Source organism: Narcine bancroftii, chromosome 5, assembly GCF_036971445.1.
Source record: "Narcine bancroftii isolate sNarBan1 chromosome 5, sNarBan1.hap1, whole genome shotgun sequence".
Lineage (NCBI taxonomy): Eukaryota > Metazoa > Chordata > Chondrichthyes > Torpediniformes > Narcinidae > Narcine > Narcine bancroftii.
In genome coordinates, this window is record NC_091473.1 from 169,680,556 (window position 1) to 169,706,632 (window position 26,077).

Sequence of the window (26,077 nt, forward strand, 5' to 3'; positions counted from 1 at the left end):
TGCGAAATCGTAAGGTAAGAGGTTTTTCTCCAGGAATACAAGTCCAATCTGAGTTCGTATCAGGGTCCTGTGGCGCCTCTACAGGTCCCTTAAATCTGGATGCGTGTGTCCACCCCTTCTCTCTTGTTCGTGCTGCAGCTTCTGTAGTTAAGAGAACTTGGTATGGACCTTCCCACTGGGGCTGGAGTTTTTCAGTCTTCCAGGTCTTGATAAGAATCCAGTCTCGTGGTTCCACTTTGTGTAAAGAAAAGTCTAGAGGCGGTGTTTGTGCCAATAGTCCTCTCTTTTGTAAATCTGTAAGAGAGCGTGACAGTGCCTGTAAATAGTTCCTAACAAATATATCTCCTTCCCCCAAGGTGGGACACCCCTCAACTGTACTCCAGAAGGGAAGCCCAAACATCATTTCATAAGGGGACAGCCCTACATCTTTTCGTGGGGCAGTACGAATTCTCAATAAGGCTAGGGGCAGACACTTTATCCAAGGCATTTTAGTTTCCACCATTAACTTTGTCAATTGGATTTTTAGTGTTCCATTCATACGCTCGACCTTCCCTGAGCTTTGTGGATGCCAAGGGGTATGTAATTTCCAAGAGACCTGTAATGCATCACAAATCAATTGCTGGATTTTTGAAGAAAAATGTGGACCCCTGTCTGAGTCTATAGAATCCATTATACCATATCTGGGGATTATCTGCTCTAGGAGGAGGCGAGCTACTGTAGAGGCTGTAGTATTTATTGTTGGGAAGGCTTCTACCCATCGGGTAAAGTGATCTATTATCACCAACAGATATTTCCATCTTTGAACTTGAGGTAACTCTGTGAAGTCGATCTGGATACGTTGAAAAGGGCGTATGGCTAATGGTTGACCTCCCATGGTCCCTGTCCTCATTATCTTCTTATTAATTTTTGTGCATAGGTAACAATTTTGCACCTCTTGTTGGGCCAAGGTGTAGATTCCCTTACACACATATTCTCGAAGCACTGTGTCACATAAGGCTTGGGTGCCCCAGTGGCTCTGTTGATGCAGGTGTTTTAAAATATTGCGAGTTATTTCTTTATTTAGAACAATTCTTCCATCTGGTGTTTTCCATGTTCCATCAGGTAACTGGCTTGCGCCCAGCTGATCCATGTTCTTTTCTTCTTTAGCAGTGAAAATGGGAGCTGTCTTTATGCCTTGCCTTATTGGGATTAAGGTCAGCAAACGGACTTCTTGTTGCATGGCTGCTCTTTTGGCTTCTTCATCAGCCAGTCTGTTTCCAATTGCTGTCGGGTTATCTCCCCTTTGATGGCTTGGTATGTAGACCACTGCTATTTCTTGGGGTAATGTTAAGGCTTCTAGAGTCAGAGTAATCATCTGTTCGTGTGCCAATTCCTTTCCTCTTGATGTAATTAGACCACGCTCCTTCCAGATCTTACCAAAGGTATGCACTACTCCGTATGCGTATTTGGAATCTGTGTAAATCGTTCCAATTTTCTTTGCCAGTATTTTGAGGGCTCTCTGCAAGGCATATAGTTCACAGGATTGTGCTGACCAGCTTCCGGGTAGAATCTCGTGGATTCTACTACTTTCCAAGTATTTCCTTCTATTATAGCATACCCATTTCTTCTCATTCCGTCAACACATCTGGCGGAGCCATCAATGTAGAATTCATATCCTTCTCCCAGCGGAGTATCGCAAAGGTCTTCTCGGGTCTTGGTCTGAAGATCTGTCAACTCGACACAGTCATGCTCCACCTCTTTCTCTGTTTCACTGCCGTATAAAAATTGAGCTGGGTTGCAGCTATTAATTTTTGCAAACTGTAAATCTTCTCCAACCATTAAAATGGTTTCATACTTTAATATGCGAGAATCAGTCAGCCATCGATGGGCAGTTTGTGTTAATAAAACACTCACAGAATGGGAGGTGTACACAGTCATCTTTCCTCCAAAAGTAAGTTTACGTGCTTCCTCTACCAACAGAGCAGCAGCCGCTACTCCCTGGATACACGTCGGCCATCCGCGAGACACTGGGTCCATCATTTTGGAAAGGAAAGCTACTGGGTGTCGCTGACCGCCTTTTTCTTGTGTTAAAACTCCCACAGCTGTTCCTTGGTTATGAGTGACAAATAGCTGGAAGGGCTGTTTTAAAGAGGGCAGAGTGAGCACTGGGGCTCGTGTTAGGCGATGTTTCAAGTCCTCGAACCATCCCTCCTCCTCCTGGGTCCATTTCAATGGATAGTCATTTTCATTTGTCAGTTTATCATACATAAACTTCACCAAAACTGAGTAGTCCTCTATCCATAACCTACAGTATCCTAAGAGCCCCAGGAATTGTCTTATTTCCTTCTTATTACGGGGTAAAGGCATTCTAGTGATTCCCGCAATTCGTTCAGGGGTAATCCATTTCTGTCCTTTACTTATCTGGTGTCCCAGATATATCACAGTTTTCTCAACAAACTGTAACTTGTTTCTGGACACTCGTAGACCCTTTTTTCCCAGATAATTCAAGAGTCTAATGGTCTCTCTCCTCATTTCTTGTTCCTTGGGTCCTGATAATAGTAAATCATCCACATACTGCATTAGTTGGGAATCATCAGATTGTGGATAGTCCATCAGGATTTGTTCTAGCATTTGTCCAAACAGGTTTGGAGATTCAGTGAACCCTTGGGGCAATACAGTCCACCGAAACTGTCTCCGTCTACCTGTCCATGGATTTTCCCATTCAAACGCAAACATATCTCTACTTTCCTCTTCTAACGGACAAGTCCAGAAGGCATCCTTCAAGTCGATAACACTAAACCACTCATGGTCTGGGGGAATCCGACTCATAATAGTATAGGGATTAGGCACCACTGGGTGGCGGGTCTGAACAATAGCATTCAAACTTCTTAGATCCTGAACTAGGCGATAGGATCCATCTGACTTTTTTACTGGGAGTATAGGGGTGTTATAAGGTGACATGCATTCTTCTAATAGTCCGTCTCGTATTAAAGTCTCAATTACCGGCTGTAGCCCTTTTCTCCCTTCCAAAGAAATAGGATACTGACGTTTCCTTACCGGCTGATGACCTGGTATTAATGTGACATGTAAAGGTGGGATGTCCAGACCTCCTCGATTTCCCTCCTTATACCAGACTCTCTCGTCAATCTGCCGTTCATCCTCTTCCTTTAAAGCGCAGAGGTGGACTCGCACTTCTCCGTCCACAGGGAGGGCACCCAAACCTAGGAGAGCCTGTAAGTCCCTTCCTAGGAGGTTAAATCCAGCCGAAGGTAATAACAAGAGGTCTTGTACCCCTTCTCTTTCTTCCAGTTTCACTGTTACTTGGGGAATTATTGATACCATTCTGGGAGCTCCTTCTATCCCAGAAATTGTCAAATTACTTTTTATAGGCTCAGTTCCGATTGGCACAGTTATTACACTACTTCGTTCCGCTCCTGTGTCCACCATAAACACCACCTCTTCTCCCTTGGGACCAATTTTTAGTTTTACCAGGGGTTCCCTCTTATATTTGGTCCCTAACATTTGGAACCCCTGACACCCCTAATCTTCTTCCATAAGTTCGAGGGCACGCAATTCCCTCTTGTATCGGGGGCATTCCCTCTTAAAGTGTCCTTCCTCATTGCAGTAATAGCACTTAACGAATCTCCGGGGTCTTCCCTCTCTTGGATATTTTGGATTGTTTAGAGGAAGGTTTTGTTTTCTTTCCCCTCTGGATTCAGCATTCATCTGTCAGATAGTCTGTACCATAACCTTTGTCGCCTTCTTTTGATCTTCTTCTTCTCTCTGCACATATACTTTTTGTGCCTTTTTTAACAGTTCAGTTAGGGGTTTTTCACTCCAGTCCTCCTCCTTTTCTAGTTTCTTTCTAATGTCTTGCCATGATTTGGAAACAAATTCAATTCGAATAAGCTGTTCACCCATTGGTGTACTAGGGTCCACACCAGCATACTGTTGGACATTCTTTCTCACCCTCTCCAAAAAATCAGTAGGGGACTCGTCTTTCCCCTGGTGGTTCCCAAATGCCTTGGTAAAATTGTGACCCTTTGGCACAGCCTCCCGTATCCCTTTAATTGTCCACTCTCTATATTGTCTCATACTTGCCAATCCCTCGGGTGTTCGTTTGTCCCACCTGGGTTCATTTAGGGGATATTTTTGTTCATGGGGTCTAGGGTCCCCAGGTTGTTCATATTCCCACATGAGGAGGGCAGCCCGTCGAATCATCTGCCTCTCCTGGGGTGAAAATAATGTTCCCATTATTGCCTGCATCTCTTCCCACGTATATGTGTTTGGTCCCAAGAATTGGTCAAGCTGTTCAGCCAGTCCTATAGGATCTTCCAATAACTTTTTCATTTCTTTCTTAAATCCCCGCACCTCTGTACTAGTTAGGGGAACATTCACATATCCCGTTCCCCCTCCCGGTCCTCCCATAGGAACTTCTCTCAGGGGATTTAGGTTTATTGAAAACTTTGATGGTCCTGGACCAGTCTGGGATCTTGTCCAGGGTCGGTTTACCGGTGGAAGTTTAGGGTCCGACTCCCTTAATTCATCCTTTTTATCCCGGCCCCCTTCGGGGCAATCAGATTCATCACCTTTCCCCTCCGGTAATAAGCTTTCCTCGGGCGCAGTAGGCACCGGGGGAATATAAGGAGGGGGAAGGTTGTCCAGAGGTTCCCATTTCTTTTCTCCTGCCACTCTCAATTTAAAACATTCTGTTAAGGATCCTGGCCAGGGAACCCAACAAAATGCATATGCTGACTCTTCTTGATTCACCTTTGGTCTCGAATTTACATATATGTTTAATGTTTGTCTAACCCAATCCTCATCAGATCCAAATTTCGGCCACCAGACCGAGGAACCTTTAATAGGTTGTTTTGACCAAAGGAGACAATATTGGACCATCTTTTTCTTGTTTTTGTCCCGATATCTATTACTATCCCAATTTTCAAACATTCTCCCCAAAGGGCTGTCAAGGGGTACTCCCAGGAATTGTCCTGAATTTTCAGACGAGCCCTTAGATTTTGATCCTCCCATTTTCCCACCTAGATCTGTTTATCGTTGCTGAGGACCCTCTCGCTCTGGACCCTACTCCCTTCCTCTCAGACGCCTCGTCGGAGGTGCTGTCCCTCCTTCGGTTACCGCTGAGGTTTTCCTGGGGTTGACCCCTCTCTTCTCGGCACTTCGTCGGAGGTGCTGTCCCTCCTTCGGTTACCGCCGAGGTTTCCCTGGGGTCTATCCTAGAGTCCCGCGACAGGGTCCTCACACAACGACAAAAGATCTATACTTAATCTATTCCGTTAGGTTTTTATCCAAACAGGTGTATCCCGTTACACCTGTTACCCAATCCCCACACCACAATCGTAAGTCGTCACTTACCGGTGTCTTCCCGGGGATTGAACCGTCACCCTTCTCCTCTCCGTCTTGTCGTGTCACCCTGTCCGGATACCACTCGCTCAAGCCGCCCGAAGCGACGAGCAAGGGACTAGGAGCCGCTGAACTCAGCGGGGTGCACCGCCTCCGATGTCCCTCTTCTCGCCTCCCCTCACGGCCGGAGTGTAGATCCCGGACGAGCCCCCATTTGTCAGAAATAAAACTTCTCACACATGAGTCTCTTTAAAACTGATGACACGACAAGCTTTATTTACAAGTCTGCAGAGTTGGACTCAACTGGTTTCTCACCAGTTAAGCCCCGATACATACAGTGCATTGATTTTTATACCTTTATTATTTGCCCTTCCCCTTCTTATTAATACTGTTTTAATTGGTTAGTATTACAAAAACATTCTAAGTATAACTGCATTATTAATTATCACGTTCGTTACGTACGCTGTGAACTCTACATTCACTGAATTCTGTTTCTCACACTTCTTATCAATCCTTTGTCTCCTGCATGTCTCTCACTATGACCATGAAAAGATAGGTTTAAAAAAACATATTCAGCAGCTCCTTCTGTCCTTGACTGCTAGTAAACTCTCTGTCCGTTCTGGCTTCCCTGTTTATGATTAATCATCACATTTTAACTTAAGTCTTTTTAACCTAAATTCTCTATATCACAATATCTATTATTAAAAAAAAAGAAAAATGTGAATAGAATATTGGTCTTAACAGGAAGAGTGGAATGCACAAAGTCTCGCTGCATTGCCATGACCGAACCTTCCACATTAACATCCAGAGAGTTAACGTTGAACAGAAACTCATCTTTACTTGTATATTCCTGCTTATAACATCAAGAGGCTGGGTATCATACAGCAACTCACTCATGCCTGACTCCCTGAAGCCAGTTCAGTATGACTCCCAACAGCACTTGAGAAACTTCACACCATCTAGGACAACTCTTTTCACTTGATTGGAACTCTGAACGTTCATTTTATGAACAATCGGGTATCTTTAAAATGTCTTGTAAATAAAGACAATTTCAACAGCATCTCCAAAACCTGAGCTCAGTCACCTGGAATGATAGGAATAGCAAGCATATGGCAATGACTCCACCTATAGGTTCATTCTAAATAGTTCACCATCCTGACTGCAGTGGCTTTTGCCTTTATGGCAGATGGATTAAAATCTTTCATGTATATCCCCCCCCCCCCCACTCCCCAAAAATACAGAACGACATAGTACAAGGTCAACACTGTTGAAGGGAAGAGGGAAGGCCATTCAATTCCGACCCCCCCCCCCCAATAGAAATGACCAAAAGTGCTTTAAGTATAAGTTTGATTTTAAAGTCTGGAAAAATGAAGTCAGAAAAGTCATGAAAAAATAAATTGGTAAAAGGGGAACCAAACATCTGAAGGAAAAATCTTTATCTTCTGGATTAATAAACATAGAATAATTAAACTCCCAAATTGATGGTACTGGAAGGTTGAAGATGTATGGTTTTTTTTTTAAAATCATCTAAAATGTTTTTGCTTGTATTCTGATGATGAATTATAATGCTTTGAAGCCAATCCAGAGCAATTTCATTGTTGTTATTCACCCTGGATCATCTACTCTGAGGATTGGGCGAGCTGCTGATACACTCCCTGTTGGTATACCTCATGTCATTGCCCGAAGACATAAACAACAAGGACAGCCTCGATATGAGGACCCATGGCTTCAAAGAGATGGCCTCAATGTACGTACTTTTTTTTTTAATCCCTTTTTATGAACATTGAATGTTCAGTCTTTTAATCTGCTACTACTTAGATTGCATAATGATAATAAGTTTATTGTCATACACAAAAGTACAATATAGATATGCACTGAAATTCTTACTTCCAGCTGCCAAAAAGGTATTTTGTTTTTTTTTTAAAAACACACTAATAATACACATTAAATTGCTGTACAGAAAGAGACAAAATATGTAAAAGATAATTAAATATTCAGTCACGGTCGTGCTGCCAAAATGGTGTATCAATAGTACAAAGAGGTCGTAATGTATTTAATTTATATATTTAATTAATTCCATTATTTTTCCTCCAATTTTATGTGCTCTAAACTTGTTGATCAACCCATGTAGGACTTTATAGAAAGCGTTCTGAAAATTGATATGCACCACATCAACTGATTTCCCCTGTCTACTCTATAAGATACATCCTCAACAAACTCCAGTAGATTAATTAAGCACGATTTCCCTTTTATAAATGCAAGTTGAATCTACCCAATTGTGTGAATATTTTTGGTCTTGAAGACATGGCTGGGAACATAAACTAGATTTGGCAAAATGCATACGAGGCCAATCTTTACCTGAGAAGAATAATTTAATATTCATGAAAGAAATTAATTTTTTACTTAATAATTCTCTTAATTGCTAATCCAAAGGTAATCTAGAAATATGATATTCCACAAAGAAATGTTGTTTTTTTAAAGAAACCAGAAAGTAATGAACAAAGACTGAATGGCCTTAAAATGGTGGATCAGGCCATATGGTCCAAAAAGATGTCAAATGGTGCAAGACGAATACCAGCTCCTCCAGATCAGGTACAGAACTAAAGTTCATTGCTGTAAGATTTTACTTTAATAATGGTTTGAACTCTAAAGATGGGCATTTTTTTCAGAAATGGGATTAATACTTGCAGTCCTAAGTAGTATTGCTTTAGTGTGATAAAGAATAACTGGCATTTCAAACAATCTTTATTGATAGTTGACATTTTCTGAAGTGTTTAGACTTAAATTTGTGCACAGAATTGGGCATTTGCTTGAATTTAAAAAAAAAAAATCAGAAATAAGCTAATATATGGAAGGCAGGAATGTTGTTAGTACACATGAAATTAATTTGAGAGCTTTCTGAACAATGCATGTAGTTAACATTTCATATACTGTTCAGGTGAGGGCATATAACAAGCAGATGAGACCAGCAGTCTTGGATGCTAATTCTGGGGTCAAATGGACAAATACTTCACATCAACCTGAATTTGTAGTTGGAGAAGAGGTAATACTTTGCTTTATTTGATAAATAAACCTTTTCCTGATAAGTAATTCTTTGGAACAGATCAGAAAAATTATATCTGGCACTCAGGTCAGTATTTATCACTGAAGCCCTTGCAATAGAATAGATTACACTGGACAATGAATATTTTGCTTCCTGAACACTTTTGGGTGTATTTTATGGATTTTGGGCTGCTGATCACAAAATAATTCTATCGCATACTTTTTATATGTATATATATATATATATATATATATATATATATAACCTATTTCTGTGATTTCCTGTCGTATTTAAAGTCTATTTCAAGCATACAAAACCATGTCATTGAAAATGCATTTACTGCATTTACACTTGGATTTCTACCCCGCAAATCTTGGCGCCACATTGACGAACATGGTGAAAAGTTTCACCAGAACGTTGCGACTGTGAAAAAGAGGTGCAGTGTCAGGAGAACTGGAATGCATCACTGCTGGCTGACATGAGAGCAATAGATGCTGAGTGGCAAAACCTTTTTAGGTAATTTTGCCATTAAACATGCTAAATTCAATAAAAGTAAATTTAATGTTTCACTAACTTCCTACGTGATGCAGCAAATCTGAAATTATCTTTGTGTTCATCTTGAAGTTGTCTGTCATAATCCTCAATTTTTGTTTTCAGGAAACAAACCTTTTGGTGGGGAAAATTGTTCTCTAGTGTTATCTATTCATCTTCTATATTGCCATGTCTGTTGTAAAATATATTTTGGGGTGTCCTAATTTCATTAACGCTATTATGTGCAGAAGTTCTTTCCTCTTCATTTTTTGTTTCTCATTACATTTGAAATCAGTGATCCAATGTGGAGCTATCAACTGCTTTGCCTCCACTGAGTCGATAGGAGTCAATCGGAAGGCTCTGGGGTCGTGTTTTAATAGGCTAATATATTTAATTCCCAGTTTTTTTATGTGCATTAAGTTAAAATTAGTTACTGTTAAATTAGTCTTTTTCTAAGAACACCAAATCCACAAATTTCATAAACCTGAGGTGATTTAATTTTTTTTTAAAACGCGTGTCGTTAACTCTAATAATTTTGTTTAACTTGCTAGAAATGTTTACTTTTGTAACTTTGCTCATAACTTTCCTTCACTAAGGTAGATAAATAATTATTTGGCAATAATAAGTGTTTTTTTTTTTAAGAGGTAAAACTTGTCCACATCATTAATCACTAATTTGCTACTTTTAAACTATCATGTTAGTCTCCATTTCATTCTTTATATTTTTTCTGGAGAGTTTACTAGACAGAATCAATTGATAACTGTCAATGTTACTTGATTTTGCTATTGCCTAGATTTTAAAATAATTGATATATAGAGTGACAAATTTATTTCATAATAATTAAAACTATCAACACTCCATTTTTATCTATCAGGCATTGTACGTAAATCCAACAGATTGCTATAATATACACTGCCCAATTCGCAGAGGTCAGTTTAATCTTCATTCAGGGCCTGGAGGTTCTCTTACTGCATTATTAACTGATCTGGAGGTCATATGGACGTATGCTATTCAGAAATTTCTAGAAATTCCACGTAAGGATTTAAAGGTTAGTAAACTGCCTTCCTTGAATCAAAAGGTAAAACTGTACTGTGTTAGTATTTATTTCACAACAGAACATTTGAATTATTGACCAGTGATTGACAATATTACTAAATTCAATTCTTACTTGGTTTAATAAAATAATATCAACTATGCTTTTCTATCACATTTTTCTCTGATTTTATTTTTGTTATACTACTAATTCCTGACAAACCTGATCAGAAATTGTCATTATATGAGAAGTTCAATGAAATGACAGAATTTCTTTATTTAGTACAAAATCTGTTCCATTTTTAAAAAAAAATTATAATGAACTGTTCATTATTGTACCTCTTTCAATCATTAGATTCACAGTTGGTCCAGGAAAGTAATAATTGTGATTTTGTGGAAGACGTTAACATAATCTTCAGGAATAAGATTAACAGTGACTGAGAAGTTTAAATGAAACTGCCAAAATACAAATGTAATCTTGACTTCCTCCTTTTTTAAAAAAAAATTGCATTGTTACATTTTTCCTTTAATATAATCAAACCTACTTTTCTTTAGCCATTTTTGGTCTTGGTTTCTGTTATTTTGGAGCTGTTAGCAATTTGTAAAGATTTAAGTTGGCAGGCAGGCCAGTTTCCTAATCCAATTCTGCCTCTTTATGGCAATTTGGGTAAGAGACATTAACCTGAAAAGAATTCTCAAATCACCATCCAAAATCTGAGGTACAGAATTAAATTCGCTCTCATGAAATTTAGGTGAAAAAGAGTACAGTACATTAAAAAATTCACATTTCTTGATGTATGTACAGATAACGCAGCTTTCCATTATGGAAAATCGCAAAACAGTGCCTAAAATTTCATGTAACATTTCAATCAAATATTCAATCTTCAAAATAAGGTTCACAATCTTCCACCTTTGAACGCTATCCCTCTTCAGAATGGAAAGCTCTGATGCTATGCCAGTGTCATTTAAAACTAGTTGCGCTGCTGGAACGGCAACACCGTTACTGGTGCTGTTCTAGGAGAGAGGAGTGCAGAGACACAGCACTGCTCCACAGGATCCTACTGCCCAGTACTGATGCAGACTGAACCGTACAGTCTTACGGCCTATTAAAAGGGATGGCAGTGTTTATTAATCCTGCAACTACAGAGATCTGTGCCAAGATTGTAGCATCTGCACTGGGTGCCATACCATGAGGGGGTTGCAGACTCCGGGGAAGCAATGGACCAGAGGAGGGCACCAGAAATGGGGAGAATACCCTCTGCTGAGAAGAAGCATGGGAGGCAACCGGCAGGGGAGCTGACCACGGTGAAGGGCTCAGTGGCTGAAGGACTCACACAGGCTGCAGCAACACGGTTGAAGGACCCACACAGGCTGCAGGCTGATGGAGACTTGCTCATGGGAACTAGGTATCGGAACCGAAATTCGAGAGTGTGCTGAGGACAAGAAGGGCTCCCGAAGGGTCTCGAGGGCTGAAGACTTCCTGACTCTATTGCATGTTTGGATTTGGAGTTTAGATTGTAGATGGTTGGTTGGTATATATCTCCGATCCTAAAAAAAATCAATTCCTTCTATGTTATCTTTGCTTACTGAATGTGATATATTTTCAGGATATAAATTGAATTTAAATGAAACTGAACATTTTCCTATTAGTAATCATTTACATTTATATGACCAATTACCTTTTTAAGTTGTAAATAAATTTACATATCTCGGTTTAAAAAAAATTTTAAAAAACTTTAAGGATCTATACAAATATAATTATCTCCTTTTGATTAATTATGCTAAACAAATGTTATTGAAATGGTCACCATTGGCATAATTAGTACTTTGAATTAATGCAATTAAAATTATAATCTTACCAAAGTTCGTGTATGCATGTCAGAAGAAAGATTGCTACATAGTCACCCAAAATAAAATAAGAATATTTCGACTGCCGTGGGCCAAATCACATCCAAACCTCGGTGATGATTTTGAGGGTACAGTCGGCTGGTGCAATCATTTCATGAACCGGAAAAATCTGCTATTACGCCAATAAACAAAAATTGCACAGAAACTACCAAAAGATCTTGATCATAAAGTTGTAAGTTTTCAGCAGTTTATTATATGGAACCAGCAGAAAGACAAGTTTGCATTGGCAAATATTGGAAACTCCCATGAATTTTGACTTGATAGGCAATAGAACAGTGGAATGGAAAGGTTTGAAAAACATAAACCAAAAGTACAGGCCACGAAAGGTCCAGGTTTACCATGGTGTTACCATGCCTGGCTGACGGGACAAAGTTAAGACCCATTGTAATCTTCAAATGCAAAATTAAACCAAATATGAAATTCTTTACAAGTATTTTTGTACATTTTGATGAAAAAGGATGAATGGATGAAAATGGTATAAAACTATGGATAGATGATGTATGGAACCGGCACCCAGGCGATTTACACAAAGAACAGAGTTTGCTGGAATGGGATATGTTTTATAGCTACTTAACTGAGAAGACTAAAATTAGATTAGCACTACATAATACTTGCATGGCGGTTATCCTGGGTGATTTGACGTCTATATTGCAACCTCTCGATGCCTGCTTGAACAAGCCATTCAAAGACCATGTGCGCAAGGAGTGGAATAGATGGATGTCAAGTGCAGAAAAGTCATTTACAAAAGGTGCTGAATCACTTGATGTGCTGTGCAACTTATTGCTCATGGCATGGGACAAAGAGAGAGACTGATAAAATCATTTTAAAAAGTGCGGTACCTCTTGTGCAATTGATGGCACGAAGATGATTTATTGTGGGACACTGATGACAACACTGAAACAGCATCATCAGATACAGACTGGGATCCATATGTCGACTGTTTAAACGAGTACGGATTTGGTTGCTGCCATCTTTGCTTCAGTCGATGATAGAATGATTTTGAAGGGTTCAAAATGTGTTGTTTTCAGCCAATGATAGCAATTTTGAAGGTTGTGAATTGTGTTGTTTTCAATCAAAATCTCAATGAAAATCTGTTGCAGTTGGTTTTTTTTTGGTTTTCAAGGGTCGACGTACGCTGAATCAGTTTGTCAAGGGTCGACTTGTACACTGGATCAACGTGGATTGGATTTTGAGCTGAATTTAAGGTCTCAAAAGTATAAGTTGACCGCCCTTTTTTTGAGATTTTTTAGGGGGTTTCGTGACTCAACTATGTTGAAATATATGGTACTCTCAGAATGGATTGACCAGTTGTTTTTGCTTTTTGGGGGTTTTCTTAACCTTTTTGTCCCATCGGAGTTAGATTTTCTTTTGTTTAATGCATTAACTTTTTATTTCCTTACTCAACGTAACTATTAATATGTGGAAATGTTGAATTAATTTGAAACCACTTGATTGTTATATTTAAGGACAATATACATTTTCTGTATATTCTATTTTTTTGTGGAAAATTAATAAACAAAAAGATGTTTAAAAAAAAAACCTATTTTTTGCAATATTTTATCGAATCGTTAAATTTATCCCATTAAGAAAATGGTGCATTTTTGAGACTTCTTTCTGTTAACAGATGAAACTGCTGCCTCACCTGTAAAGGATCCTATAACCCCATTGATGTCCTGGCCAACACGTGTATCCCTCAACCAAAAAAGCTCAAAATAACTTGTTATTATCTTGCTATTTGTGTTACCAGATCATGTTAATATTTGTTGCTCCATTACTTAACAAAACTTCAATGACTGACTCTTAAACCCAATTTTAAAAGTGTTAAGCATTTTAAGATATTCTGAAAACATGAAGGTGCCCCTTGTATGGCTCCATCCTTTTCTTAACAAATGTATATTTCCTTTTTGAAGTTAAAAAGCTCTTGGGAATATAATTGCCATTTAAATTGGCTAACCCAGACAAATGTAGGGAGGTGGACTTTTCCAGACATCTTTTTTTTAATGTCTAAAATTTCATGTAGTATTCCAATTATCCATTTGCCAGGGATCACCTGGTTTGTATTCTTTTCAACTCGTACAATATTTAGCGAATGCTAACATTCCAGCTAGGGATTCAAGATTGATATTTAATACATTTTAAGGTATGCATTTTTAGAGTAATCTGTGAACCATGTACAGGTAACCACATGCTATGGCTGTTTGGATTACAGAAACTTGCCCTTATAGAATTCGTAAAGCAGCACCCAAAATTTTGAGATATGAAATAAAATTCAGTCTCCTGGAATTTATGAGAAAAGGTAAATAAATCAACACAAAATTAAGTTGTATGATTTCAGATCACTTTCTTGGAACCCAACTCTTCCCCACCTCCATAATGTCCTGTTCTCCATTGTGTAAAAACGTGAAAGAATTTGCACAAAATTATTAAGCTTAATTGGAGGCAATGCTACAAATAAATCAAGTTGCAAGAGATATTTGCAGTTCTCTGTTTTTGTAAAAGTTGTAGATATGAAATCTTATTAAACCAACTGCTATTAGTTATTTGTAAGTTTTAGCATACATTACCAGTACATTTTATCTATAGTGTATTACTTTTACTGCATGCTGACTGAATATTGAATGACAATCATTAATCCTGCATGGACAAGCTTTAGCATCAGTATTTATAACTGGAAAGTTTGCTAGTAGGCAAAATGTAAAACAAAACGTTCATAAACATTGTAGTTTATTCACTGAAGTGTCAATCTAAAGTGTATGATCATTCATAATGATCATTTGGAACCAAAGTAAAGTGTTAAGATTTCTAACTTTATATTGCCATAGACAGAATTTGACATGCAAACCATTTTGAAACGGAATGTGCTGATTCACTAAACAGTTCTTAACAAATAATAGAAACATTAATGAAAACCATTTGGAAGTTATGGAGAGGTTGCAGAGGAGATTTATCAGGATGTTACCTGGATTGGAAAATAAATGTTATAAGGTTAGCAGAGCTGGGTCATTTTTCTTTGGAGCATAGAAGTATCAGAGGAGACTTAATAGAGGTCTACAAGATTATGAGAGTCATAGATAGGGTGGACAGCCAGCACCTTTTTCTCAGGGCAGAAATAGCAAACACTAGAAGACATCTGTACAAAGTGAAGCGAGGGAAGTTTAGGGGAGACATCAGGGGTAAGAATTTTACACAAGAGAGTTGTGGGTTCCGGTAATGCCTTGCCAGGGATGGTGGTGGTGGCTGAAACATTAGGGGCATTTAAGAGACTCTTAGACAGGCACATGGATGGAAGAAAAATAGAGAGTTACAGGGTAGGGAGGGTTTAGCACTTTTTTTTAAGGAATATATGGGCCAGCACATCAGTGAGGCCTAAAGAGCCTGGACTTTGCTGTTGATTTCTATGTTCTAAAGTCTTTTTCCTTCTCTATTGAATCTTAAAATAGTCTTTATAATTCTGGGATTTATTTTAATTATTTTGCATCAATTTAACAGTATTACAGATGTATCCTGCTTATCCCAGATATCTACAACAGACAACATGTTAAAGAGTTGGTAAACTTACTTTTGAACAATATTGGATTTTCAGGTAATGATGCAGGCCATACATATTAATGTGCTTAATCTTGCTATTTTCTTAATCTGAATCACAATATTTAACAAGATGGAATTGTAAAATCCTTAGAATCAGAAAATACAGTAAAACCCCTGGTATCCGGAATTCAAGCAACTGTCAAAAAAAATCTAGGAAAATAAATTTTAAAAATTTTAATAAATGATAAAAATAATAGTAAAAAATATGCAAGTTTAAAACTGAAAAAGTAAATTTTCTTTGAAGTAAAACATAAACCTTTGGTGAAGATGGGAGCAAATATTCAGCCACCGGAATGCCTTGGTCATGCTTTGCTCATAGCAGCTGTTTGAATAAAATGTGAAACTGCAATGGCGTTGCCCAGGATGGTGTGGTGCTTAACTATAATGTTGTTTGTCTTTCGGGGAGAGGAATTTGCAGATGTAGCGACAGTTAAATATTGTCAAAGAATATGACTTAAGTTAAAGTAAGATGCTTTAAGGTTATACATTCATGCAAGTGAAGTTTGTTCCATGTGAATACAGTATAGTTCTTTTGTCTTATAAACTGTTCATTTTTAATGCAGATGTATTAGTTAGGCATTGTAAAAGTAAGTCACAAGCAACCAAAAATACACTTATCTGACATTTGCCAGATACCAGAGGTTTTACTGTGGTAAAATTATGTTGCTTTTGTTCCATTACCAGCTCTGCACTTTTCTACTGCATCTTATTGTACTCTCCTTGAGGTGTCTACTGATCTGTTCACAAAGCCATTTTTATCACTGTATCTTGGTGTATGTGAGAATAAACAAATTTATTTTTCTTTTCTGCTTTCATTTCTGATGAATCTTGGGAATTTTCTGTTTATTATATGCTGATTCTTCATTTTTTTTTCTATTTGCAAGGGATTAATTAAGAATAATAAATGTTCATTTTAGGTGATATAATGGTTAATCAGTAAACAAGAATCAAAGTTATTTTCAAATAATTTTGATTCATACAAATCATGTAAATCTATGTCTTTTATAATATTTTCTAGGTGTTATTGTTCATCAAGAATCAATTTGTGCTACTTTTGGAAGTGGGTTAAGCAGTGCCTGTGTGGTGGATGTAGGGGAACAAAAGACCAGTGTATGTTGCGTAGAAGATGGAGTTTCGCATCGAAATACCAGGTAAGAATATGATATTTCTTGGGTTTCATTTTAAATTAGGTTTCTCTATGTTGTTTTATACTTGACGTAAAAGACAGTAACAAATATTCTTTTTAAATTGAACATTAGATTCAAGATTATTTTACTGTCATGTCTTAAAACAGAAAATGTATTACACAAAACTTTCTTTTGTCTACTGTTAGGCAAAGTTTTGTATCGGCAAAAATTGCCTAGTGCCCCTTACAGCCAGAGAAAGAGAAGCAAAAGAGAGTCCCCCAAGAGTCATTGAGTTTCCATGAATTCACCTCCAGCACTCCTGCAGTCTCTCCAGCCACACAGCCTTCATTCTGGACCATCAGCAATCTAAGCTCCAAATACACTTCTCTGACACAATCAGGAAGCCTCTAGCATCCTCTTGCATCCCAGTTCTAATACCTAGTACCCCTTCAGCCAGTCTCTAGAAGTCTGAAGCCAAGTGTGAGACCTTTGTCCGCAGTTGCCAGTAGCCCACATCCGACATGGATAACTGGCCTCAAGGCAAATCAACCCACCTCCTGTGTGTTCTTCTGCCTCTAAGCACCTCACTGGTTCCCCACCTTGGTCACCATCCCATGGTTTGTCTTCTCTGATGTTCCTTCTTAAACAGGGTGTGTGGTCTCCCTGTTTTCTGGTGCCTTGTGCCTGTCCTCCGCTTCCCTGGAGTCTGCAACCATTCACGGCAGCTGCCAGACCCTCTGGTTGTGGGATTTTAAATTAAACCATCATTGGTTCCTTTAGCAGGCCATGTAAAGCCTGTACAAAGCTGATGGCAGTCGGACTGGGCAGTTGGACCCCGCTGAGGAATGCTGAGACTTTGCTCCCTGCTCTCTATGGGTCTGCATCAGCAGCAGTGCTGCCATTTCTGGCCCATCACCAATTTTTTCCTTAGTATTCAAAGAAATTTTTTGTGGTCTAAATCTTTTGGGTCTTCCTCATTTGCAGTACAACTTGACTCCTGTTGATTTGAATTGTAAATTATTTCATAAATGAGATAAATGGTGTTGAAATGTAACTTACCGTTTTTGATCATGAATTGTGATTGTAAGAGTCTCTGGCACCTGCATGGCATAATTGTGACCATGAGCAATGTAATTGTTCCCACTTTGCTGCAGTTTTTCAAATGAAATTTTATTCAAAAATCTGCAACAGGAATTTAAAAAAATAATTAAATCTGCTGTTGGGCCATTGTTTGATTGTTATATATCAGTGGTTTTCAACCTGCCCCCCCTAAACTCACATTGCACTTTAAGCAATCCCTATGCCATAAGTTCTCGGTGACTAGTAAGGGATTACTTAAGGTGGTATGCAGTGGAAAGAAAAAGGTTTGAAAACCACTGTTGTAATCATACTTAATTGACTTGTTATGTGCACGGTTTCATAACTCCAAAGGAAATGAGCTAATGACAATTTTCTCAAACAAAATATTTCAGTAATAATTGGGTTTGGAGCAGTGGTTCTCAACCTTTCCACTCGTATACCACTTTAAGCAATCCCTTACTAATCACAGAGCACCTGTGGCATAGGGATTGCTTAAGCTGGAATGTGAGTTTAGGGGGTGTTACAAGATCAAACTAGCAACCACAAAGAAGGCATATCACACAGGGGTAAAGATGAACAATTATTTTATTAACAAAAAGTTCACTTTCAAACTTTAATTCAAAATTCCCATTTTTATAACAATGCTCACTGGTTACTATGCAAATTTCTATGACAGTGTAAAACTAATAAATTCCCCAGCTTAAATATAACATATATAATTAAAGTCTTAAGTTATATTTCCAACCAGTCCACATAAAAAAACTTAGACACAAAACCCACAAGACTCACAAAACCCACAAGACTCACAAAACCCACAAGACTCACAAAACCCACAAGACTCACAAAACCCACAAGACTCACAAAACCCACAAGACTCACAAAACCCACAAGACTCACAAAACTTCGATCTCAACTGAAGCAAAGATCATAAACAAAATTCAGTTTGTTTGATAGACTGAAGCCAAAAGATCTTTGAGAAAGAGAGAGAGAGCACAAAATTCAATGTTGTCTTGTGTTGCTTGCAGAGTGAGGAACCGCTGGCTTGGTCCGGATCCTTCTCGCTGCCTTTGGAATGTTTATCCTTTTGAAATCCCAACATTCTAAACTGTCCTCCAGACCATGAGTCATGCTCTGGGCCTTCTTCCACCCCACAGCACCACCCAGTGGTGGTTTATTGTCCAAGTCCAGAAATTTTTAGATCATTTTCTGCACATATCCCACTCTCTCAGCAGTCCACCTTCACCTTGGCTTTCTAAGGGAAACTGTCACTTTTTAACATAAAACCATACAACACATAGGCCAATAGACAACACAGAACTCTGTAACACCTCCCCTGCTAAAAATAAATTTTGTCCATAAGAACAAATTTTTAACAATTAATGGAAGTATTACATAAATAAAATAAAATAAACACTTTTTTTTTGCAATAAGTATGTGATTAGATTCATATCTACCCAGATTAACATCTTGACAAAAAATTTGCTATTACATTATCCATCCCCTTTATGTGTGTAATAATTAAATCATACTCTTATAATAGTAAGCTCCACTTCAATAACAGTCTGTTCTTATTTTTCATTTTAGACAGAAAAACTAATGGATTATGATCAGTATATATTATTAACGGTTTTTGAGCAGTACAAATATACACATCACAATGTTCCAACGCTAAAATAAGCACTAATAACTCCTTCTCAATGGTTGAATAAGTTTGTTGATGGTCGTTAAACTTTTTCGAGAAGTACGAAACAGGATGTTCTGCTCCATCACCATCCTTCTTCTATAACAGTACAGCACCAATCGCTTCATCACTGGTGTCCATGGGTAAAAAGAATGGCTTTTCAAAGTTAGGGGACACAAGTACAGGCTGATGGCATAAAATGGCCTTTAACTTCAGAAATGCTTCCTGGCATGCATCTAACCAGATATATTTTTCTTTCTTTCCAAATAGTTTTGTTAATGGGAGTGCAATTTCTGCAAGGTTTTTACAAAATCTACGAAAGTAGCCAATCATACCTGGAAATCTCCGAAGAGCTTTCTTATTACCGGGGGTTTGGAACCCAGTGATAGCCAATATTTTCGCTGTCCCAGTCCTACCACATAACCCAGATAAATTACAGTGGCATGTCCAAAATCATTCTTGTGCAAATTTACTGTGAGGTGTGCTTCCACCAGTCTCTGAAATAACTGCGCTAATTCAAGCATGTGTTCTTCCCATGTATCCGTACAAATTACTAAATCATCGATATATGCTCCTGATCTCTAAACCCTGAATTACTGAATTAATCATTCTCTGAAATGTGCCAGGTGCATTTTTCATCCCGAAAGGCATAACATTATACACATACAATCCTGAAGGTATAACAAATGCAGAAATCTCCCTGCCTTTGGAAACTGTTCTAATGCAGCTTTTTCAAAAACCCCGTTTCCTACATAGTGCTTAACAATCTTTCGGGCAATTTCCTTTTTTTTCACCCCAGTTCTTACTGTAAGAAGTTTTAACTTGCCAACTATAATTTTTCAATTAACCACTGAAGGGTTTGCTATGAACTGGTCAATATTCATAGTTGCTGGTTTTTCTGCTGGTGATTTATACACTCACCATTTATTTTTAATTTCAAGCTGGAGGTTGAGTCAAACTCAGACGACTGATATCTAAGCACAAGTCAAGCGCCCCTAAAGCTTCCAAATTGGTTTGATCCTGGCCGATGCCCCCAAATTATGTTACAAGATCAAACCAGGAACCACAAAGAAGGCATATCACACATGGGTAAAGATGAACAATTATTTTATAAACAAAAATTCACTTTCAAACTTAAATATCAAAATTTCCCCCTCCCCCCTTTTATAACACTGCCCACTGGTTACTATGCAAATTTCTATGACAGTGTAAAACTAATAAATTCCCCAGACTAAATATAACATGTAATTAAAGTCTTAAGTTATATTTCCAACAAGTCCACAGAAAAACAGACACAAAACACACAAGACTCACAAAACTTCGATCTCAACCGAAGCAAAGATCACAAACAACATTCAGTTTGTTTGGTAAACTGAAGCCAAAAGATCTTTGAAAGAGAGAGAGCACAAAATTCAAAGTTGTCTTGTGTTGCTGCAGAGAGAGGAACAACTGGCTTGGTCCGGATCCTTCTGGCTGCCTTCGGAATGTTCATCCTTTTTAAAATCCCAACATTCTAAACTGTCCTCCAGACCATGACTCATGCTCTGGGCCTTCTTCCACTCCACAGCACCACCCAGTCTGCACATGCTCAGTCCATCTCCCACTCTCTCAGCAGTCCACCTTCACCTTGGCTCTTAAAGGCAAACTGTCACTTTTTAACTTAAAACCAGACAACACATAGGCCAATACACAACACAGAACTCTGTAACAGGGGTCAGTTTAAAAACCACTGTTATAAATGAGCTGTTTATAGAAGAGGACATATACAAGTTGAAATTTGCACAGTTGTGTGCCTCATGGCTCTGCATGAACTGGATTATTTTGAGTTTGCATCAAAGACTGATGATACATTTGATTTATACATGTACTTGAATGTGTTCAAGGCAGTCCTTAAGCTTGTTTTAATTGGGAGGGTATCAAATAGTACGGATAGCATATCCTTCAGGGTGCTCTACAAAGGTGGGGTGGGGGGGGGGGTGGGGAGGAGGTACTTAAAGACAAAAGGGCAAAATTCTCCTCGTGGAAATAAATTGTAAGGAGGGAAGGAGATAAAATAACTGAAGAGTCAACTGCTTTTGTTGGATTGAATAATAGCAATTACATTTGTTTTGGAGCATGTGTTGGTAAACATGAGTTATGTCTAGATTTTTATTTTAAAGCTACTTTCCAGAAATATGGATAAAAGAATGTATGTGCAAATTGACTAATCTGATTTATCAATGCCCAACAGACTACGTTTAGCTTATGGAGGATCTGACGTGACCAGATGTTACTTCTGGCTTTTGCAGAGATCTGGTTTTCCCTATCGAGAATGTCAAGTTTCCAAACGAATGGACTCCCTTCTTCTTCAAAAGCTTAAAGAGACATTCTGCCATCTAGACCAGGTGAAACATGTTTTAATTTAAAACAATGGGAAACTGAGAAAGCAGGTGAAAATTCTTAATTTCAGGTTTTGTAACTTGAATTAAAATGATTCTTTAAAACTTGAACAAACTTTTGCAATTTGGGAAAAGACTTAAGGTTCAAATTTATATTTTGAAATCATTTTGAAAAAAAGGTTAGCATCAGTTTTGATTCTTATAAATTAACCAATATTTAAGTTTCTCATTGCAATTCAGTGGATTGTGAAAAGTGCAGTCATTTCTTTATTGTGCTAAATGTTAATGGGAGCTCAAATTCCTGTTTTGCTTTGAGTTGTCAATGCTAAATCCAGAGCTGATATCCTATTCTGAGTATGTTGTTGTAATTCAAATAATTTAAAAAAACAAAGAAATTAAAATAGAGGAGAAAAGCCAAGACTGTGTCTTTGAATATGCAGAAGGTAAAGGGTATGTACTCTGTGCAAGTAGCAGAGATTTTAAATTAGCACGTGGGGTGCAGACATTAAGGGCCAAAAGACCTGTGTCTATGTTGTACCATTCTGAATGTCAGTATCTAGCTATAGGAATTCTATTGATGGGAGAGCAGACAGGCATTTCCCCAGTCATTCCTGCCCTGCCTGCTTGATGGTGGCATTCAGGATAGCACTATGTGCTGCAGAACGTTGTTGTTCTGATGTGTACCACAAGGGTAGAGAAAGGGATGAACCACTGCAGGCAGACTGGTTGGGAATGATCCAAAACAAGGACCTTCAAAGTTAATAAGTTCTATTTTATCACCAGTTCTATGTGCCATGAAATACTAAAATAGGAAGATAATGTCGATGAATGAAGGGCTAAAGGGATTATACATGAGGGAGGCATTTTTTTGATGAACCAGAAAGAAAATAAGAGAAGGGAGAGGAAAGATTGAGCGTGATCCACTGAGCTGCTCCAGCTTCTCTTTATTTTCTCACAGTATTCTAGAATCTCCAGGTTTTATGTATCCCTGGTGCAGGTACAGCAAGTGGTTTGGAAGGCAAATGGTATGTAGTCTTTTTTTTAACAAGGGAATTTGGTTTTCACGTAAATGTACAGGGATTTATTGGGACCAAGTCTGGAGTATTATGCACAGTTTTGGGCAGCTTATCTTTTATAATAAAAAAGGAGCATAGAACATGGGACATAAATGGGTGGTAAATATTCATCAGTTTAGTTCCAAGGATTTACACTTGAGGGTAGAACGAGTTGACTAGATCTGTATTCTCTGGAGTTTAGAGGATTGAAATGTGATCTCATTGAAGCTTGAATAATTATTATAAACCTCAGTGGGCTTGATGCAGAGAAGGTGCTTCTCCTGGAAAAAAAGTCTAAAGCAAGAGATCTCAGTATCAGAATAGGTCTGAGATGAGAAAATTGATGAGCCAGAGCTTGGGGAATATTTGGAATTTTATATCCCAGGGAGATGAGGAAGCATCAAGTTAATTCAAAACACCCAGTGGTGGATGTTTCAATAATAAGGGACGAGGGATATGGGAAGAGTGCAGGGAAAAAAATGCTTTGATGTAGAAGAATCAGCCATTCTTGATGAATGGCAAAGCAAGAGCCCATTGACTCCTGAAGAAGCCCTGAAGCCTGTGATTTTTGTTTTTGTTCAAAGTTGGCATAAGGCCAGTTTACTAACCTAAGCAGCAATTCAAGAAAAAGGTATCTGGAAACCATTATTTGAAAGTAATTCCATGTCAGTGAAATGAGAAGCTTTCAAAAAGATGTTTCCATAGGGAAAATGGGTGGATCTGCCAAATCTAGATTATAATAGAAAAAAGAAGAGATTCCTTCTTGGCTCTGAACTTCCCAGTTTGTTAATTATTCACTTCACTCACATCATCCAATTCCTTTTTTTGCTTAGATACTTGGGAAAATATCCCTTTAGTAAACCAAAGTGTTTTGTTCTCCTCAAATGTGCAGAACTACAGGGGTAAAAATCTGTACTCGTTAAGATTCATGGATTTGTCATGGGAAAGTAATTTTAATATCTTAAATTTTTAAAGGGCTCCTTTCAGTGTGATTTGGTTTTGTATTGTCCGGGATTACATCATTAAATCAGGTTAAATTAGAAGTTCCTCTGACACATATTTTCCCACACCCAGTATTCAAGGTTTGACTTTTATTTTAGGATAAGCTTTTGAGTATTATGAACCTGTCTGGAAATTTGTTATAATACAGAAGAAAGCCATTCAACCTAATGGTTTCATGTCAATTCGCAGAAGTGCAATGCCTTTAGCCCCCTTCCCCTCTGATTTCCCTGTAACCTATTCTCTTTCACATACTCATTCACTCACCTTTAATACTTGCTGTAATGAAATAAGGGTGCTTTTACACAGTCAGTTAACTGCAGGATGAGAGGAAATTGGAGCACCCAGAGGAAATCCAGTCTCAGGGGAAGTCTGCTGACAAAAGAGGTCAGAATCAAATCCACACAATCTTTGAGGTAGCAACATTACCATTGACTGACAATTTGAATATTATTGCTAGTGGTTTAAATTTTTCTTTGTTCCATTTCATTAACCAGGATATCTCTGGAATTCAAGATCACGAGTTCAAGATCCGTCATCCAGATTCTCCTGCATTATTATACCAATTAAGGCTAGGAGATGAAAAGCTACAGGTAACTAAAATATTAATAATGAAAATTTATAAAGGCTGAATAAATCTAGTCTTTTTGTAAAGATTCATTTCAAATTCAATCTTTTTTGAGAAAATGTACCACTGAGTTTTACACTCCAGATGTCCGCCATTGTTTTTCTACCATTAGTGTATTCTGAATGCAGGAGCATATTTTTAAGTGATTTGAGTGTTACCTCCAGAATAACCTATATCAGAACTTAGAAACAGACTGCTTTGAAATGTTCCGTACTTTAAAGGGTTGGCATTCGTGTGGCAATAATTCAAGGCAGTGTGTTCAGTAGGGGTAACATTCAAAAGGTGAGTGGAGTGGTGAAGTTTATATTTCATTGGGAGTTGGAAATAAAAAGATTCAGAGAGAGTAGAAGGCCAGAACGACATGTCCAAGAGGAGGAAGGAAGCTTAAAGCAGGAGAAGGGGTTTCAGTGGGGGGGATGGCAAATCGTTATTGAAAAAGTAGGCTTGGAGACAACGGTAAAAGAGTTTGGCTTCATGACTTCTGAAGGCCTGAAACATTGCCATCTATTTTCTATGAATATTGCATGACGTGCTGAGTTTTTTCAGCACCTTTTTATACTGCTCTGCTTTGAAATTTCTTTATTTTGACGTGTTTGAGATCATAATGGTGTAGAATGATTTCATAAGTTCATTGCATTAGCTATTTGACAAACAAGATCCCCATGTACATGCAAGTTCCCTTCAGCAATTTTTATTTTCAGAGCCTTATTGCATGTTCACCCTTTTCACGTTGATTGAACATTTGTGCATACTGGGCTGTCAGCTTTCAGTTATTACGCTTATTTAGAACTAAATAAACTGAAATAGTTTGAGCTGTAAATCCCAGTTAACTTGCGCTTTGCCTACATCCACATGATAGGCACCGATGGCCTTGTTTTATCCTGCTACTTTTGGAATTGTGGGACAGAAGATAAGCACCTTGCAGCATAGATCTCATGGTGATTCAGAAGATCCGCACGATGAACATTATTTAGTAGCAACCCAAAGTAAACAGGAACAGGTAAGGATTACAGACTTGCCAATAGATTGCAGGAATATTTATTTTCATTGCTACATATTTGGCAAAATAGATCAGAAACCAATTGCTACTGCTAAATACTGTAAATCAGCTGGCTGAAGAATGAACATTTGATTGTAATGGTCCTGTGCTTGTAATTTCTTTTGAAAAATGCATGTATTTTTGTCTAGACTGCTAAAGCTATTGCTGAGAGAAAAGCACTGGCCAAGTATGCTGGATTTGAAGCTGAATCAGGGGCACCAATTTCTGACAGTGCAGAGAAGAGTCATCCTCATGAACTGGAACTTGGAACTTGTCAGCATGATTGTTTATTGGCAGGAAATGATTCAGAGGATCTTCCAGCAACTCTGATGGCAAGGAAAACAACTGTGTCACAATTTGAAGGAAAGGCTTTGGGACTTGATAAATCAATATTACATAGCATTGATTGCTGTGGTAAGAATAATTATGAAACTGTGTAATTTCATAAAAATAAGTGGCGATAGTTATTTTTAAAACTATTTTGATGGATAATTCAACTCCAACAGTGCTTTTCAAACTGCCCCTTAAGCTCACGTTCCACCTTAAGCAATCCCTATGCAATAAGTCCTCTGCGATTCATAAGGGATTGTGGTATGTCAGTGGAAAGAAAAGGTTTGAAAACACTGTTTTAATTGTTCCTAATTGACG

At 38.1% G+C, this 26,077-nt stretch overlaps 1 protein-coding gene and 1 long non-coding RNA gene across 6 annotated transcripts in view; one reads left to right on the forward strand and one right to left on the reverse strand.

Annotated features, from left to right (window-relative positions):
- Positions 1-17,745, reverse strand: part of LOC138764174 (uncharacterized) — a 26,519-nt gene extending 8,774 nt beyond the window's left edge. The window contains exon 1 of the long non-coding RNA XR_011358035.1: positions 17,629-17,745. This is a non-coding gene — a long non-coding RNA (uncharacterized lncRNA). The remainder of the gene's footprint in view (positions 1-17,628) is intronic.
- The window catches only part of actr8 (actin related protein 8), a 56,593-nt gene that overhangs the window by 3,529 nt on the left and 26,987 nt on the right, over positions 1-26,077 (forward strand). For all 5 annotated transcript variants that reach the window (XR_011358021.1, XM_069939689.1, XM_069939690.1 and 2 more), the window contains exons 2-11: positions 6,917-7,087; positions 7,822-7,932; positions 8,279-8,383; positions 9,789-9,962; positions 15,344-15,437; positions 16,461-16,593; positions 21,561-21,714; positions 24,260-24,355; positions 25,250-25,390; positions 25,579-25,843. Coding sequence is in view for 4 of the 5 variants with exons in the window: in XM_069939689.1 (XP_069795790.1) it covers positions 6,917-7,087; positions 7,822-7,932; positions 8,279-8,383; positions 9,789-9,962; positions 15,344-15,437; positions 16,461-16,593; positions 21,561-21,714; positions 24,260-24,355; positions 25,250-25,390; positions 25,579-25,843 (1,444 nt within the window). In the remaining variant the exon portion in view is untranslated. The remainder of the gene's footprint in view (positions 1-6,916; positions 7,088-7,821; positions 7,933-8,278; positions 8,384-9,788; positions 9,963-15,343; positions 15,438-16,460; positions 16,594-21,560; positions 21,715-24,259; positions 24,356-25,249; positions 25,391-25,578; positions 25,844-26,077) is intronic.